This window comes from Myiozetetes cayanensis, unplaced genomic scaffold (assembly GCF_022539395.1).
Source record: "Myiozetetes cayanensis isolate MyiCay16 unplaced genomic scaffold, myiCay2020 scf5-8, whole genome shotgun sequence".
Lineage (NCBI taxonomy): Eukaryota > Metazoa > Chordata > Aves > Passeriformes > Tyrannidae > Myiozetetes > Myiozetetes cayanensis.
The window spans coordinates 42,086,863-42,103,025 of NW_026087742.1; the positions used below are offsets into that span (position 1 = coordinate 42,086,863).

General features: G+C 34.7%; 1 protein-coding gene across 1 annotated transcript in view; it reads left to right on the forward strand.

Moving 5' to 3' along the window:
- The window catches only part of ATM (ATM serine/threonine kinase), a 64,150-nt gene that overhangs the window by 14,049 nt on the left and 33,938 nt on the right, over positions 1 to 16,163 (forward strand). The window contains 16 exon segments of the mRNA XM_050333390.1: positions 532 to 731; positions 1,301 to 1,383; positions 1,479 to 1,578; positions 1,580 to 1,635; positions 2,087 to 2,162; positions 2,304 to 2,434; positions 3,758 to 3,878; positions 5,153 to 5,329; positions 6,011 to 6,180; positions 6,493 to 6,739; positions 7,344 to 7,462; positions 8,708 to 8,834; positions 10,081 to 10,280; positions 11,970 to 12,144; positions 13,629 to 13,793; positions 14,069 to 14,201. Coding sequence (XP_050189347.1) covers positions 532 to 731; positions 1,301 to 1,383; positions 1,479 to 1,578; positions 1,580 to 1,635; positions 2,087 to 2,162; positions 2,304 to 2,434; positions 3,758 to 3,878; positions 5,153 to 5,329; positions 6,011 to 6,180; positions 6,493 to 6,739; positions 7,344 to 7,462; positions 8,708 to 8,834; positions 10,081 to 10,280; positions 11,970 to 12,144; positions 13,629 to 13,793; positions 14,069 to 14,201 — 2,280 coding nt within the window.

Below are 16,163 nucleotides of genomic sequence, written 5' to 3' on the forward strand. Positions count from 1 at the left end.
ATTAGTAGCTGAAACAGGTTGATTAATTCTCATCAGTGTTTTAAAGATGTTAATAAAGTGTTCTAGCTCATTTAGGAAGGAGAAGTTTATTTTTTATAAGTAGTAAAATGCAAGAAGAGAAACTAATTTTTTCAAAGCCAGGCAGAAGTTTTGGCAAAGAAGAGACTAGAAAAAGTGTCTGTAGAATACCTGTCTCTCATTAGACTGTGCTGCATTTTCTTAAAAGTAGTGTTGTTTAATTTTTCTCCTTTTCCTGATGAGTAATTCTAGACATGGTCAGGTTTTTTATGTCAGTTTTTTTTTGGACCTTCAGAGGGGCAGGAGCATGAATCTGTCTCTATTTATTTCTGTTAGGAGCTACAAGTACTGATACTCTCTTTTGTTTTAAGTTCTTGCATAAAATGATGTGTATCTTAGTGTTTAACCAGCACTATGTCTTTTTATTGACTGAGAAGGAAATCTGGGTGTTATATTACTGTCACAAACAGCAGCTGGTCTGTTTCATTTCTTACACGAAAATCTTATTTTCAGGTGCTTTGAGCCCATTAGCTGAGGAACAGTTGACAAAGAAGGATTTACTTCTCCTTGAAATTGTGAGGTTCTTATGTATTTGTGTAACTACAGTCCAAACTCAGACAGTGAGCTTCCGAGCCTCTGACATCCGGCGGAGGCTGTTAATGCTTACTGATGTCAGTGTCTTTGATGGCACTAAACCATTACATCTGCACATGGTGAGTGGGAGCTTTTCTTACGGCAGACCGACCTCTGTAATTGTACTGTTATTACACTTGTAAACTCTTGTCAGTTACATATTGTTTTTCTCCTGTTGTCAGTCCCCTTAGGAGACTTAAAATGGCTACGTCTTGTGGTTTTGATGTGTGCTGTGGTCAGGGAAAGAGCAGTTAGAATTTGTAAGCAGCCAGAAAATAAAAGAGTTGAGAAGTATAACATTTTGCCTTTATCATTAAATATTTGGTAAATAACTAGAAACAGTCTCTGTACTATAATAGGATCTGTGTTTTAGTTTACAAAGGAAATATTTTTACTGCCAGAACTAAATATTTCATGATCTATGTTACTGTGTGACAGCCTTTGCATGAAAACATGACCAGCGTAACACAAAATAGCTGACAATAGGTATCTTTGCTGCATGATTTTGTGTAAGAGTTACTGAAAAAGTTTCCTGATTTTTCTTTTTGTCTACTTATTTTCTTAAGTAGTACTTTCAATTTATGAAGTATTATTTTTTGTTTTGGTTTTGTTTGGGGGTTTTATTTCGTTTGTTTTTTTTATTCCACAGTACTTGGTTCTTTTGAAGGAGCTCCCTACCGAAGAACACCTCTTGCCTGCAGTGGATGCAGATATGCTTCTGAAACCTCTTCCGTAAGAGAGAGACACTATTCGGCATGGTTTTCATCTATTTTAGAGGATTTAGTGGCTTTTTAGTGTTTCAAGATTTTCTTCCTTTTTTTTCCCAGTACCGTATGTTCTTTGTACCGTCGAGATCAAGAAGTTTGTAAAGAAATTCTGAATAACTTGCTCCCTGTAGCAGTAGGGTTGGCCCAGTCTGATGAGGCATGCTGAAGAGACAGTGAGTGCCAGAGGACAGTTTTTGACAGTTGTTGGAGCCTTTTGGTATGTTATCTAATGAAGAAGTCTATTGGACATATAATTTTTGACTTTGAATTTTTAACTTTGTTATCACTGTGAAGACTGTAGTGCTGTTCTGTGTCTTGCTTTTGGTATACTATGATATCTTTATCCAGAATTTAACTTTCTGGATTTTCTGACATGTTATATCTGTAGCAAAGATTTGTCCTTAAGACAGTATTGAAACAATAAACCCTATAGTGTTGTATATTAACAAAGACTGATTCTACTATGAATTGCATCAGTAATTATAACAAGTGATAACTTCAGCAAACAAAAATGAATAGTTTGCAATTACCAGTAAAAATGTCACATCCACCCAAACGTGCCTATTGAGTACAAAGTAATCAACTGTGAGCAGCAGAAACTAACTTGCTAGAGTGTTTCTCAAAATTGTGGGCAGCTTTTTCCTTTATTCAAGTTTTCCTTATTTTAGGCATTTATCTCAAGGAGGGAAGTGCACTGCATCAGTAAGAGTGGCCCTTTTAAACTGCATGAAAGCCCTGCTTGAGGTAATCCCAGATTTTCTGACATTCATTAGCATGCTAAATATTTACAGAAGATATAATTAAAAATAGTGTCTCAAGATCTTTTGCATCTTTCAGTGTATCTATCTAATGTAGATTTTAAATCACAATATTAATTTTCTTCAGGCTGATCCTCATTGCAAGTGGGCAATCCTTAATGTGAGAAATGAAGATCTACCTGTGAATGATGCCTTCCCACATTTCCTTGCAGACAGTCACCATCAAGTTCGCATTCTTGCTGCAAAGTCAATTATCAGGTGATAATGCAGATATTTTTTCTGTTTATAAAAATGATGCTTGATTTCACCTTACTAGGTATGACTTCAGCTTCTGCATAGCTGCTCTTTTCTGGCACTTCAATCTTGGCAGAATATAAAAACCTACCAAGTTACTTTGTGTTCAGCTTGAACAGTAAAGTGTTCACACTTCATCTACTTTTTAGTTATTCTGTAATGTGAGATATATATGTATAGAGAGAGAGAGAGAAACTATACATATATGTATAAAACTATACATGATAGCAAATTTTATACTAAATTTATTATGCAAAACTTTAATAGAAAATGGTTGTTTATCCTCTAAAAAGAGATTAGGTACCTTTTTCAAAGAATCTCATCTTTTAAATACTGTACGTAGTTCTTCCTCTGTACATCAAAAAGGGTGTAATTGAACTGGAATAGTAGTAGAGGAGAGATGTTCAAAAGTATGAAACACTTTATGCACAACTATCAGTTGCATAAAATGGAGCCCTTCAGCAGCAAAACAGTTGAATGGCAGGAGGTATGACATAATTCCACAAAATCTGAATCAGAACAAAGTGAATATTGACAGTCCTTTTCAGTTTAAGGACACATAAGGTGAAGCTAACAGGTTCAAGATTCTGAGAAAATGTAGTTTATTTCTTTGTACAACAACTTATCCTGAGTGTTATTCTACTACCTTCAACTGTTGAATGTTTACAGGGGTTCAAAAAGCAATAAATTAATTAAAGAGGAAATTAATAAAGTATACTAAATATAGTCATCACTTCTAACTCATGATCTGCCTAGGTCACCCGTGATCAAATGTTATATTCACGGAATTATTATGCATTCAAGGCAAGCATATGGTGATCTTTCTTAGGTAACTGCTAGTAGTCACTTAGAAATGGCTGGAGTAATGTTTGGTTGGATTCACTGTGGTGCTCCCATGTTTGTTACAAAGAGCAAAGTGGGTTGGGCCTTTATCTGCAAAACATGTTTTTTGAGAAACTCTTTTTATATATACATCTGTTCAACAAATTCACTCTCAACATACGTCGTGACATGGAATGTCCATCTGTTATGATGGACAACTCAAGTTTGCCTTCCTGCACTGGCAGAGATTGGGAAACGTTTATGTATTTTCAGACTGTTCTGTGCCATTTCACCCCAACAGATATTCTTGATTATGTTAAAGGAAGTGGAGGGAAATCGCTCTATTAGAAAATGAAGACAAAAATAATTATATTCAGAAAATCAGAATCTTATTATGTGATAAGCACAATATGTAGTAACTCTGTAAACATGTTATGCTAATAATGATTGTTCTTTCTTTTAAAGTTTGTTTCAAGATGTGAAACAGAGAGATTCTTCTGGAACGTCAAAACCTCTTCCCTTGAAGCTCCAGCAGAAGGCTTTTGAGAATGCATATCTCAGAGTTCAGGAAGGAATGAGAAACCTGGTACCAACATCTAGTAATTAGTTTTGCCTAATTTTGATTTTATGAATAAAATTACTTTTAACATGCTTGTGTTTAGTTTTCCAAGAACATTAGTTCTTCTGGACTTCTGGTAATCTGAACTGGTGAAACAGAGTGGTAGTCAGGAAATTCCTTACACACCCAGTCACTCACTGTTTTACCCACATTAGAAGTTTGTAAATTTTTTCAGACTGCTCTTCTGAATCATACTACTTGTTGTTGCAGGTTTCAGTGCTGTAACACTTAAGAATCATAGAAAAATGTAACCTTGATAATCTAGACAACATACAAATAATGAATAAGAGGCGATGTAAATTAAGTTATTGTTTACATAGAATAAAACCAGGTTTGTAAATTTCAGAAAGATCATGTTTCCAGAGGTATTAGAGCAGTGATTTTCACAAAACAAAGATATGCTTGAGAAATTAAACTACTCAGAAGAATCTTGAAGTGAAGGAATAGTTTGACTTCACTGCAGTGACTGGAAATACTGTGTTATATTACTGTGGAATTTCTTTAACTAATAATTTTTCTTTTAGTGTCTTTCACTTTTCTTCCATCCTTGCTACCTTGCTAAGTCATCTACATCGTCTACATTTTCTAATTTTTTTCTGTCATGCTGTCATCTCTCTGCATATCATCTCTCTGCTGCATTTTTTTCTGTTCCCTTTCTCCGATGTCTTGTAGTCTGGGCTTGCTGCTGAGGCCTCATCTCTCTGTCATCGTGTTTTCTCTCAGAACTGCTGCCTCCAGCTGTTTGACATCTCTTCTCATTTCTGTGTTGCCTTGGCTCCTTGTTCCGTCACCTCAGTTTGGTGTTGTCTCAGCTTCTGCCTTTTCATTGCAGTTTCTTAATACTTTTATTTAAACTCATCACTTGTCAACACCATGCCTTAATAGGGGAAGAACTGCATTTGAATGGCAAGGCAGTTATTTCCTGTATGCATCAGGGAGACTTGTCTTGTGCCTCCATGATTTCTCTGTTAAGTGGGTTGCATTTGTGTAAACTGCTGATATTATAACATGATCTGGAGGGTACAAGGTATCAGCAGGTGTGCTGGCATGCTGGAGGCAGTAACTTCTGGTTGAGAAGTGAAGCAGACTGCTGGTAGAAGTAATTTTTAAGCAACTAAAGCAAGATTTTCAGCAGTATTTATATTAATGCCCTTAACTTTAAATTATTTATGCTCATTTATTAATTAGGAGAATGCTATAACAGAATATTTGTCCAAGTTCTTCATTGTTTCTTATTAAAGGTCAGGGGTGATGCGAGTCCTGAAGAGCTTTTGGACAAACAGCATAATGGAAAAGCAGTTTTACTGATGCTTATAACCATGGTCCTGTGCTGCAGTCCAGTCTGTGAAAAGCAAGCTTTGTTTGCCCTTTGCCAGTCTGTGAAAGAGAATGGATTAGAACCTCACCTGGTGAAAAAGGCGAGTATAAAATTCCATTTTATATTTAGGTTAGGCTAAAATTGGAAGAGTACAAAATGCTTTGTCAGTGTTGAAAGTTGTTAAATTTTGTAAAGGTATGACTAATGTGGTATTTAACTGAATGATTTTGTAATTATATCTAACTACTTACATAGAAATAAGGACATCACAAAAGCCAATTTTAGTGGTAAATCTTGTATGTTCAATGCACAGATCTGAAATAGAAACTAGACTTTTATACATTGAAGATTGCAGATTTTATTTAAAAAAAATTTTTACCCAGTGGAGGCAAATTTTCCAGTGTGGAAAATATGTAAAATAAATGCAAAGTATTGGAAGATAGTATATGTCTATTTTGAAGTACACAAGGGCATACTGAAATGATTGCTGTTTATATGCCAACCTTTCATGTCATTTTTAAGTGCATGTATTCTCTCTTTTTAATCTTTTCTTTCTATTCGCTGCCTTCTGTTTTTACACAAAGTCCCTACTTCACAAAATTCCTTGATGGCGCTGTTCTAAGATACGGCAATACAAATAATAAAAAAAACCTACTTATGCTTATAGGAGCTGAGTTATTCATTAAAAGGTGGAGGGGTACACATGGAGGCGTAATGCTGTCAATTTGCCATGGTATCACGTACTCTGTATGCTATTTTTGCAATCTTAATTCACGTACAGGTTTTGAAGAAAGTATCTGACATTTTTGGCTATAAAAGTATAGAAGAATTCATGACGTCACATTTAGACTATTTGGTGACGGAGTGGCTGAAAATAAATGACAGTGGATATAGCCTGTCTGCTTTTCCTTATGTTCTTCTGAACTATGCTAGCCTTGAAGAATTCTACAGGTAAGTTTGCTATATATGAAAGTACTATTTAGATTTTATTTACAGTTATGACACAGGGTCCCAAATTTCTAAATGTAGGAATGCATCAGGATTTTGTTGTAAAGTAACATTTTGAGAACTTTTGAAATGTATTCGAAGCATGAAGTATATTATATTTATGCTGGTAAATTTTTTTCTTTTTTTGTAGCAATAACTGAAAAATGATTGTAAGCTTTGTTATAAAGCAGAGGAACAGTATTTGCTATATGATGCTCAGGGTTTTTTAGAAAAGCCAGTTCAAGGACATGTTGGAAATCTATTTACTGTCTGTAGGTCTTGTTATAAAGTTCTGGTTCCACACCTGGTGGTTAGAAGTCAATTTGAAGATGTGAAGTCACTTGCTGACAAGATTGAAAAAGACTGGAGACAGGTTCTCGCAGACTGTTTTCCAAAGTTACTTGTGAATATCCTTCCGTATTTTGCCTATCAAAGCCATGGAATGAGTGAAGTAGTGGAGCAAAGAGAGACAGCTTCTAAAGTCTACGACATGCTGAAGGATGAAAACTGCTTGGGAAAACAGGTATCCCTTCACAATTGTAAATTGAGTTCTATAGCGTGTAACAGACCAGAAAGAAACATTTTTACGTTCCATAAATGTAAACAGTTCGTTTATAGATACAAAATTATTATTTTAATAAATTCAAACCATCCAGATTTTTACCCCAGGGATTCCAAGTAGTGATTCAGTAGAAACTTTCAGGCAGACAGTTGACTAAATTATAATTTTTTTCAGAATGCAGTAAATTTTTTTACCATTCATCATATAACCTTGAGTTTCTCTGTCATATATCTGTCATGTTTCCCTCTTAAAATATTTTGTTAATTGTTAATATATTGTTAAAAGAGCCATCTTCTCCAGAGGCAGAGTAATCAAAACTACTAGTAAAATGAAACATAATTTTTTTTCTATATGCTGTAGGAAAGTAAATTGTTCTACCTGTGACTGCCATAGGTAAGACTTAACCAGGCTTAAATTATGAATGAATGAATTGTATGTCATGAATAAAGGAACAAACAGAGAATCAAGACAGGAGAAAATAGGTTTTCTCAGAAGGAAAAGAAATATTAAATCATTTTAGCTAACATTTTTTTTTCTTATTAAAATACTATTTTTCTTCTTGTAGCAAATAGACAATTTATTTCATAATAACTTACCAGAGATTGTGGTTGAAGTGTTGATGACTTTACATGAACCACCTGGTACCACGGTAGAAGAAGGAGCTCATCTAAGTAAATACGTAAGGTATGTGTTTGTACATTTTCTAAATGCTGAGTGTGTTTGTATAACATCGTGTATTAAAACATGCCCTTCAGGCATAAGAGGTGGCCTTGAAGTTGAGAATTGAAGGATTTTGTTGTCACTGCTGATGATGTACCACAGTCATGCTTTCTCGCATAATTATTCACCAGGATCAGGAAGGAGAACCTCTGTAATTCTTCAGTTAATGGAAAGAATGATTGTGTGGGCAAGAGAATGCCATTGTATGTTGATGAGCTGGACTATTATGACAGTGCCAATTTGGATGGACTGCCCTCTCTGTAAAATTGGTCAGGTTTTGGTCTCCAAATTAAGATGATTCTTTTAATGGTCTTTAACAACTGGAGGTCACTGAGAAGTAAAGTTTCTTAGCACTTCTTGTAGTGGCAGCTCTTGTTTTTGATAAGGAGATTGGTTAAGCAATGCCAAATAAATTCCTAATGAATAGAAATATTCTAATGCCATAAATATCTTCATTTTTATTAGCTTTTCAGTTAATTCAGGTAATTCCAGGTTTTTATGTTAAGATACAAACTATTTGGAAAAACATTGCACTTCCTAAAGTTATCGAAGAAGGTATCTTTATTGTAGAAATATAGACTTGAAGGAAACCAAAGCATTTCTATGAAAATCTACCTAAAGTTAATTAGCTGAGGATTTCAAAACTCTTTAAAGAAATTTTTTGTTGTAAGTTTATTGATAGACTGTGGTGTCTGCTTTTAAATTTTTTTCTTTCTAAGAAGGGAATTGTAACAAAAGAGTGATGAAACTTAGATTTTGCTCTTTTGTTACTACCATGATGCATTTCTTTTCTTTTTGAGGTCCCAGAAAAGTTGACTACCCTTTTTTTTATTGTGAGATTCATGATTACCTTTTTTCTCAATGAAATTGTTCCCACAATTACAAAATGCAGAAGCTTTATCTATGATTTGCAATTAGATTTTCCTACAAAGTACCTTAGGCAAATGTGTGGGGTTTTAGCAGTAAGATCTTTCAAAAGAATATTAAAGAATGTTAAAAAAATACAACTTAGAAAGCTGCCATAGAGGGACAATAAGTAGCTACAAAGTAAGGTATATGTCACTTTTCTGGGTGTTTTTGGTGCTTCTTACTGAAAGCAGAAAAGATTTTCTAGGAATTCATGTGTTTATTTAAAAAGAATTACTGTGTTTAATACAAAGTGTTTTATTTTTGGGAAGAAAAATATAAATCTCCTTTTAATTCATTTAGGGAACTGGATCCTGCTCCTAATCCTCCTCATTTTCCTTCTTATGTGATTAAGGCAACCTTGGACTATATTAGCAACTGTCATAAAAGCAAATTAAAAAGTATTGTAGCAGTTCTTTCTAAAAGCCCTGTAAGTATGTAATAATTACTTATTTTTCTGTAGAATGTAGAGCTTTTATTATGGGTACATTTTGTTTTAATTACACATTTTCTTCATTTCTATATAAGGAAAATAAACAACCTTAGACCCCTTTCTGTTCTTTTATTTGCCTTCTGAAATGGAAGAAGTCACAAGTTCAGGGACAGATATATGCAATATATAATTATAGTATTTTATCAATTATTGCATTACATGCATTACATAATATGTGTTATATAATTGTGTTAATTATATAGTTATATGCATTTTATAATATATATAAAGTAGAGAGGACTATTTTAAGGGTTGGGGAAATGCGTGCATACTGGGCACAGTTTAGAATGTGCCATATTTGTCATATGTCTGAAGAACATTCTAAAGTAATTACATATGGGCAATTTTATCTAGATACAGCCTACAATTAAAATATAAATGTTTACTTCCCTTACTGACTGTGAAATTTTATGGTCAGTGATATTTTTCAAAACTTGATTTTCGTTTGTTAAAGGCAAATATGAAGACATATGAAATTATACATCCCTTGCAATAAAACCTAAACTTATTACTGTCTTCTAACTTTATTTTCCTTAGAAGCGTAGCTATTTCAAGTTATGCTGTTTTGTTGCATATGTTGTCAAGAACTGACTTTGCCTCTCTATAAGAAATCTAAAAATAAGAAAAAAACTTTTCTGGACCATGTTCATCTAAATCTTTTGAGTGTAAAGGTTTATATTGCCAGCCAGTGGAATAAGGTTTTTCAAATGTAACACAGCCTTCCAAGTATTTTAAAATTACAGGGGTTTTAAATTTACAGTTTTAACAGTTACAGTCTATAGTGATATATTGTGTGAAACAGTGCATTTTGTATGCATGAACATTATGTTTGAAAGAATATAGGTTGAATCATTACCCAGTGTTTTAATGCTTTGTATTTGATGTTTCTTCTGTTGGTAAAAATTGCTGTACGTGTTTGGTTTTCTGAAAAATATGCATAACATTTCTCATGTTGTGGGGAATAAAAAAAAGAAAATGAGGAGGTATGTGGCTTTTTGTCCTGTTTGGAGAATTGGTTTCTGTGTAGGTCTTCTGTTTGTTTAAAGCAATAAAAATAATTAAGCTTCTTTGCCCATGTCCGCTAACAAAAAATATATATCCTGCTTAACTTTCTTCTTTATATAAGATATATCTGTATTGACATTATGAATTAATTTTTTACTCTTAATTTATTCATTTTTAGGATTCATTCCAGAAAATCCTTCTAGCCCTTTGTAAGCATGCATCAGATACAAACAACATTTATAAGAAACAGAGAGTTCTTCTAATTTATCACTTGTTTGTTAGTCTCTTACTTAAAGAAATAAAAGATGGTTTAGGCGGAGCCTGGGCTTTTGTACTCCGAGATGTAATTTACACCCTGATTCACCACATCAATAGCAGGTAAATACAGTAATTATCTCTAGTTCTTCCTGTATGTACTTCCTTGTTCTTGCAACCATGCATTTCAGTATCACCAGCAGATGTAAATTCACTGGTAGAATTAATTAAAATTTGCCGAGATTTAAAATGAAATTGCCATTTTTTATAATTTCAGAATTTAAATATAGAACTCTCACTAAAGTATGAAATGTTTTATGCTGTCCTTGTATTCAGATGATCACTGTACTGCAGCAGCATGTAATAGGCCATCAAGTTGTAAAAATAAACGCTGGGAGACTTTGATGACAGAAAGGGTATTTAGAAATTTAAAAGATATGGGAGAAAAACTCAAAATGTGGAGTTAAGTGCAAAATAAGCACAGGTCAAATAAAATGTGCTTATCGAGTTAATAAACAGCGTTGACATTTACATTTTCACCAGTGGGTACCTTGCAAAATGAGTGAGAATTGGTACATGTTATTCTAGCTTGTCTTCAGATTGAGAAAACTGGTCCATCATGAGGCTTAAGATTGAAATGGAGATCCTTTTCTTTCAGATAAGAAGACTAAGTTAGTTTCTTACTTCAGGTCTAGCTTTAGATTTCCCAGACAGATTTATTCACCTAAATATCTTTGAGATGATGTTCAAGTTGATTGCTTTGCTTGTTCGAGGCATTTCATAGCCTGAGATGTTGAAGATGTGTGGATTTTATGGTAAATGCCATTATTATGGGACTTACTGTTGCAATCAAGGCTGGACTGGGGCAGAGACAGTCCATGCACTGGAGGGCAAGGCTGCCTTTCAGAGGGACCTCATCTAGCTGTAAGAGGGGGACAACAGGTACATTATGAAACTGAACTAAAGCAACCCTTAAGTCTCTCACCTGGGATGGAATACCACTGTGTCACCCATCCAGCCAGGACCTGAGGGATAATGACAAACTGGGATAGGTTGAGTGGAAGACCCTGAAGGGGATAGGTGAAGTTGATCTAATTTCTTTTCTCCAGTTTCTGGAGGGGAAGACACCGTACAGCAAAAGTAGAGTCAGATTTTTTCCTAGAAGTGTACAGTGAAAGGACAAGGGGTAGCACTCAGCAAGTTGCAATGTGAGAAATTCTGGTTGGATGTAAGGGAAAGGATTTTTGCAGTGAGAATAGTTAAATACTGAAGCAGGTTGCTCAGGGAAGCTATTGGTTCTCCATCCAAGGAATATGTCAGAATTCAGTTCAACAAAACACTGAGAACCTTATCTGAATTTGAAATTTACTCTGCTTCAGGCAGGAAGCTGGACTAGATAATCCCCAGGTGTCCTTTGTAACCTAATATTTAATTTTTTTTTTAACTAATGGTTTTTTTAGATAGAGGGGGATTCAGAGAGCATGGTTTCCACTTTGTTCTGTTTCTGTCAATATTGTTCTGGCAAATAATAGTCTAAAAGCCTTTTTTGTTTGTTTTTGGATTTTTTTCCACTGTGGTATATATTTTTCTACAAGATTTTATTTCATTTTTTGGAGTGATCAGTAAAACTCAGTGTGTTCAAGTTTTTCTGTGTCTCCTGAGCTAAGTCCATAGAGCTGATGGATAAATTTTAAACTTGAGAATCGGTTCCTCCTTATTTTATCCTTTTCTTTCCCTTATTCTTCCCTGTTGTGTAATAGGCTGATACTTGAGACAGTGACCATTTGTATCTCACTTTGTTTCCCGTGACAGACCTGTTGTTATCAGAGACATATCCATGCGCAGCTTTTCACTCTGTTGTGATCTCCTTCATCACGTTTGCCACACAGCGGTTACGTGTTGCAGTGATGCTCTAGAGACACACCTTCATGTTATTGTAGGAACCCTAATACCTCTTGCCATGAACCAGTCTGAGATTCAGGACCAGGTAGTTTTGCATTGCTGCTTATTCCTTATCTGTTAGCTTCTTATTTCATGTTCACAGTTGTTAAAGCTGTTATCTATACTCATGTTCGCTTTTAATTTCTTTTTTCTATGCTTTGGAGATTCCCCTAAAAATTATTATTTGGGATGTGATAGTATGCCTTTAATTTTTTAAATAAAAGCATCTTCAGTTTTGATACTTCTGTTCTGTCAAATAGCACATTGAGTAGCTCAGCAGTTACTTATAAAGCTCTGTAGACGATTTCACAGAAAATACGAATGAAGACTTTTGGTGTGAGAAGGTGTCTAGAGGACAAAGAGGAAACGTATGCAGAGAACAGAATTCAATAGGTCAGCTATTTATTTAACAAATAAGCGTAAAAAATAAATGCTGCACATAGGCCTTAAAATGGAAACAAAGCAGTTTCTGTTGTGTGACAAGCATTATTTTCCAGAGTGTGCCTGTTGCACTCCAGTCCTCATGTTGCCTTCTGGGTTAATCTGATCCTAAAGTACCATATGCACCTTTGTGGTTGCAGTGTAACTCTACATTATCCTCCTCCTTGTACTTCCAGTTCAGCTGGAGGGCTCTGCTGATCCTGCTGAAACCAACCTGACAATTTTTTTTCCCAGCCTAATGATTGTGATCAGATCCACAGCATGTCTTTGCAAACAGTTGTCCATGCACAACTGCAAAGGCAACTTGTCAGGGCACCCCTAGGCAGAAACGAAGTGGGGAGGACAGAAATTTCTCTGAATTGGAACTAATATCAAATATGAAACCCTCTCATATCATACTCCTGCAGGGAAGCCCACCCTCTACTGATCACTTTTCAGTTTCTTCTTTTTGTTTTTGATTCTAGTATTAAATGGAGTCTAATTAATAATTTTCAGGTAAACACAGGTCTTCAAATAAAAATGTCATAATTCAGTTGCATTGATTTTTAACCATAAAAGCAGTGTTTTCACAAAGAAAGTATGGTACCACTTTGTCAAGCATTTATTCAAGTTGTGAATCTGTTATAAAACAAATTCTGTGAGAATTCAGTGATTTGGGCTGTAAGTTATGATATTTGTCTGAATTTCAAATTACTGGCACTTCAGTGAGAATAATAAAGTCCTGATAACATCAGAAGAGCTGTTTGGGTGCCGTGTTTTGCTAAATCATTGCCAATATCTTAGTTATTGTACTGGCCAGTAATTGAAATCAACTTCATCAAGAAACAGGATAGAACTGTGGAGCCGTGATAGTAAAAACTTTGATTTTTGTTTGAAAGGGAAAGTAGCAAAAATGCCTCATCATTTTAAAATATGTCTGTCATTTCCCCAAGCCTCTAAACATCTTACAACTTCTATCAGTGTAAATAAATTATCTCAGCAGTTTAGTTGAACTTGGAAAGCTACATTATAGCCTGAATAGGAAATATGGCTTATCGTCTCTTAACATTTCTCTGTAATTTTTGGGGTTTATTTACTTTCTATGTACAGGTCCTAGGCTTGTTGAAGTATCTGGTGATAGATAATAAGGATAATGAAAATCTTTATCACGCAATCAAATGCTTAGATCCTTTTCCTGAACATCCAGCTTTTAAAGATTTGCGAACAACTCAGCAGAAAATAAAATACAGTAAAGGACCATATTCTCTTTTGGAGGTAATTACGTTTTAAAATATATCTCATGGCATAGTGTTTTTGGTAATGCAAACTTTCAAAAGAAAAAGTATTTCCTAGCTACAGTTGAGAAATTTATTTAAATTAGACATGGATTCTTTTTATTGCTAGTTTTCAGAGACTGAGGTATTTGTAGGTTTCTGTTCATACTTTGCATCTGTTAATATCTGCACTGTGGACTGCTGAGAGCCACTTCTTTACCTGAAGCTTTTTTATTTGTGGGTTATATGTACTTAGTACAAAACGTTGTTTTGCAGGAAATTAACCACTTTCTCTCAGTTGGTGTTTGTGATTCACTGCCCTTAACACGGCTTGAAGGACTGTATGATTTACGCAAACAGTTGGAACAATACAAAGATCAGATGAAGGATCTCCTGAAAAATTTCCAGGGTACTGAATATATGTGTTTTGTTTCTTTTGTATCTGGTTTTAGGTGTTTAGCAAGGGTTTATTTTGTGTCAAGGTTTTTGTATGTTTAACAGTGTAACCTTATTATAGTTTCACATGCAAAGTAAGCTGACATTTATTATCCATGTAAAATCTGAAGTGTCTGTAGCATAGTGTCTTATAAATATTACATGAGGTGTTTGTTACGTGGCAGAGACCATAAAATAGCCTTCCAGCTTTTGGCATGGGGCATCTATGACTGTGAATGCCCAGGATAACGTATGAGTATATTGGTTTATGGCTGCTTAATGAGTTTTCTTGTTTTATGAATCTCCCTACTCTTTTAAATGTAATGAAGCTACATTTTGTTAAAGTCATAGTGTGTTAGAAAATAAAGCTCTCAGAAGTTTTAAAATGGTAGAATTTTGTTTGGTTGAACCTTGCCACATCCCAGGATGCTGTTTCAGCCCTCAGTCCAGAACCAGTTCCTTCCTATTTTGTGGGCATATGCTTGTGGCATACCATTTTATTTTTGTCCTCTGCATCAAGTCTTCATCAGCTTGTGTGCATGAGGGGAAGATAAAAAGAGCTGATGTAATTAATTGTAAATAAGTGCAGAGTAAAATTTGAGGAAGAGCGGTAGTCTGTTGTAAGGCCATAGTGCAAGTGCATAGTGTCCCCACATCTTGAATATCATTTACAATTTTAGTTTCCAAATTCTGCTTGAAAAGCATTAGTGAAAGGGCAACAAGCTTGTGTGGAGTGGAGCAACTTCCATTGGAGGAGAGCCTTGTGAGACTGGAAAAAAGATTGAATAGGAAGGAATGGAGAGAGGTATATGAACTGGGGAATGGCATGATGAAGCTGAGTAGGCAGTACCTATCACTTCTATCACAGTATGACAACAGATTAAATTATCTCGCAGCAGTTACATGACAGAAACCGTGTCATTTTTTCAAAATATATACAGCATGAAACTTACTGCTACTTACTGTGGAGATTAGAAACATAACAGACCTTAAAAAGAATTAGATATATCTTTTAGAGTTTATTAGATACAAAGGTCTATTCAGGCAAAACCTGAGAAGTACTTTTTCTTGCTTTGCTGGAGGCAGGCTGGCAGGCTTGATGGGCCTGTTGCCTTGACTTTGCCTTATACTAGAAGTCTATTAAACACTAAATAATAACAACAAGAAGAAGAACGACAATAACAATAATGCAACAACAATAATAATAATAATAATTGTTCTTATTTTCTGAAAAGAAGTAAACCCGTTATTGATAAAGGCTGTACAACTGTATGCTGAAAGCTGACATTTAAGAAATAACTGCTGCAGTTTGACCACACATGTATTCATTTTTATAAAGGTGTCAATAAGCATATAGCCCTACCCCAGGTTTCCATTCCAATCAACAGGACAGTGGGATTTTTAAGAGAATACTTCTGGTGGGGTTTTTTTTTCTTACATTGGCAGATCATCATATTTTTTTCTTACAACATTTTGTTTGGAATGTTTATTTAAAATAAAGACCTCAGGCAGGCAGCAAATGTGTAAGGAAATGCCCATCATGAGAGTTTGTATTTTGGCAAGAGACAACTGAAAGCTAGTCAAATTCTGAGAAGTTCCTGACAGAAAATCTATTTTTGAGATATTCCTTGGATTCATATTTAGAACAGAATGATGTTAGTTTAAGGGCTGTCAGTGGAGTCACACAGTATGATTTCAGTGTTTCAAATAACATTTTTACACCAACTTATGCTAATATTTCACGAATTACTCATCATTTCTGCATCAAAATTCTGAAAACAATTTGTATATATTGGTTTAGGGGATTTTTTGGCATAGGCACGCATAGAAATATTTTCAAGTTGCGATGAATAAGATAACTGAATAATTTTTTGATGTACTGTTTAATACCAACTTGCTTCAACATTAAAAATGCATGTTCACATTGGTAGATAAA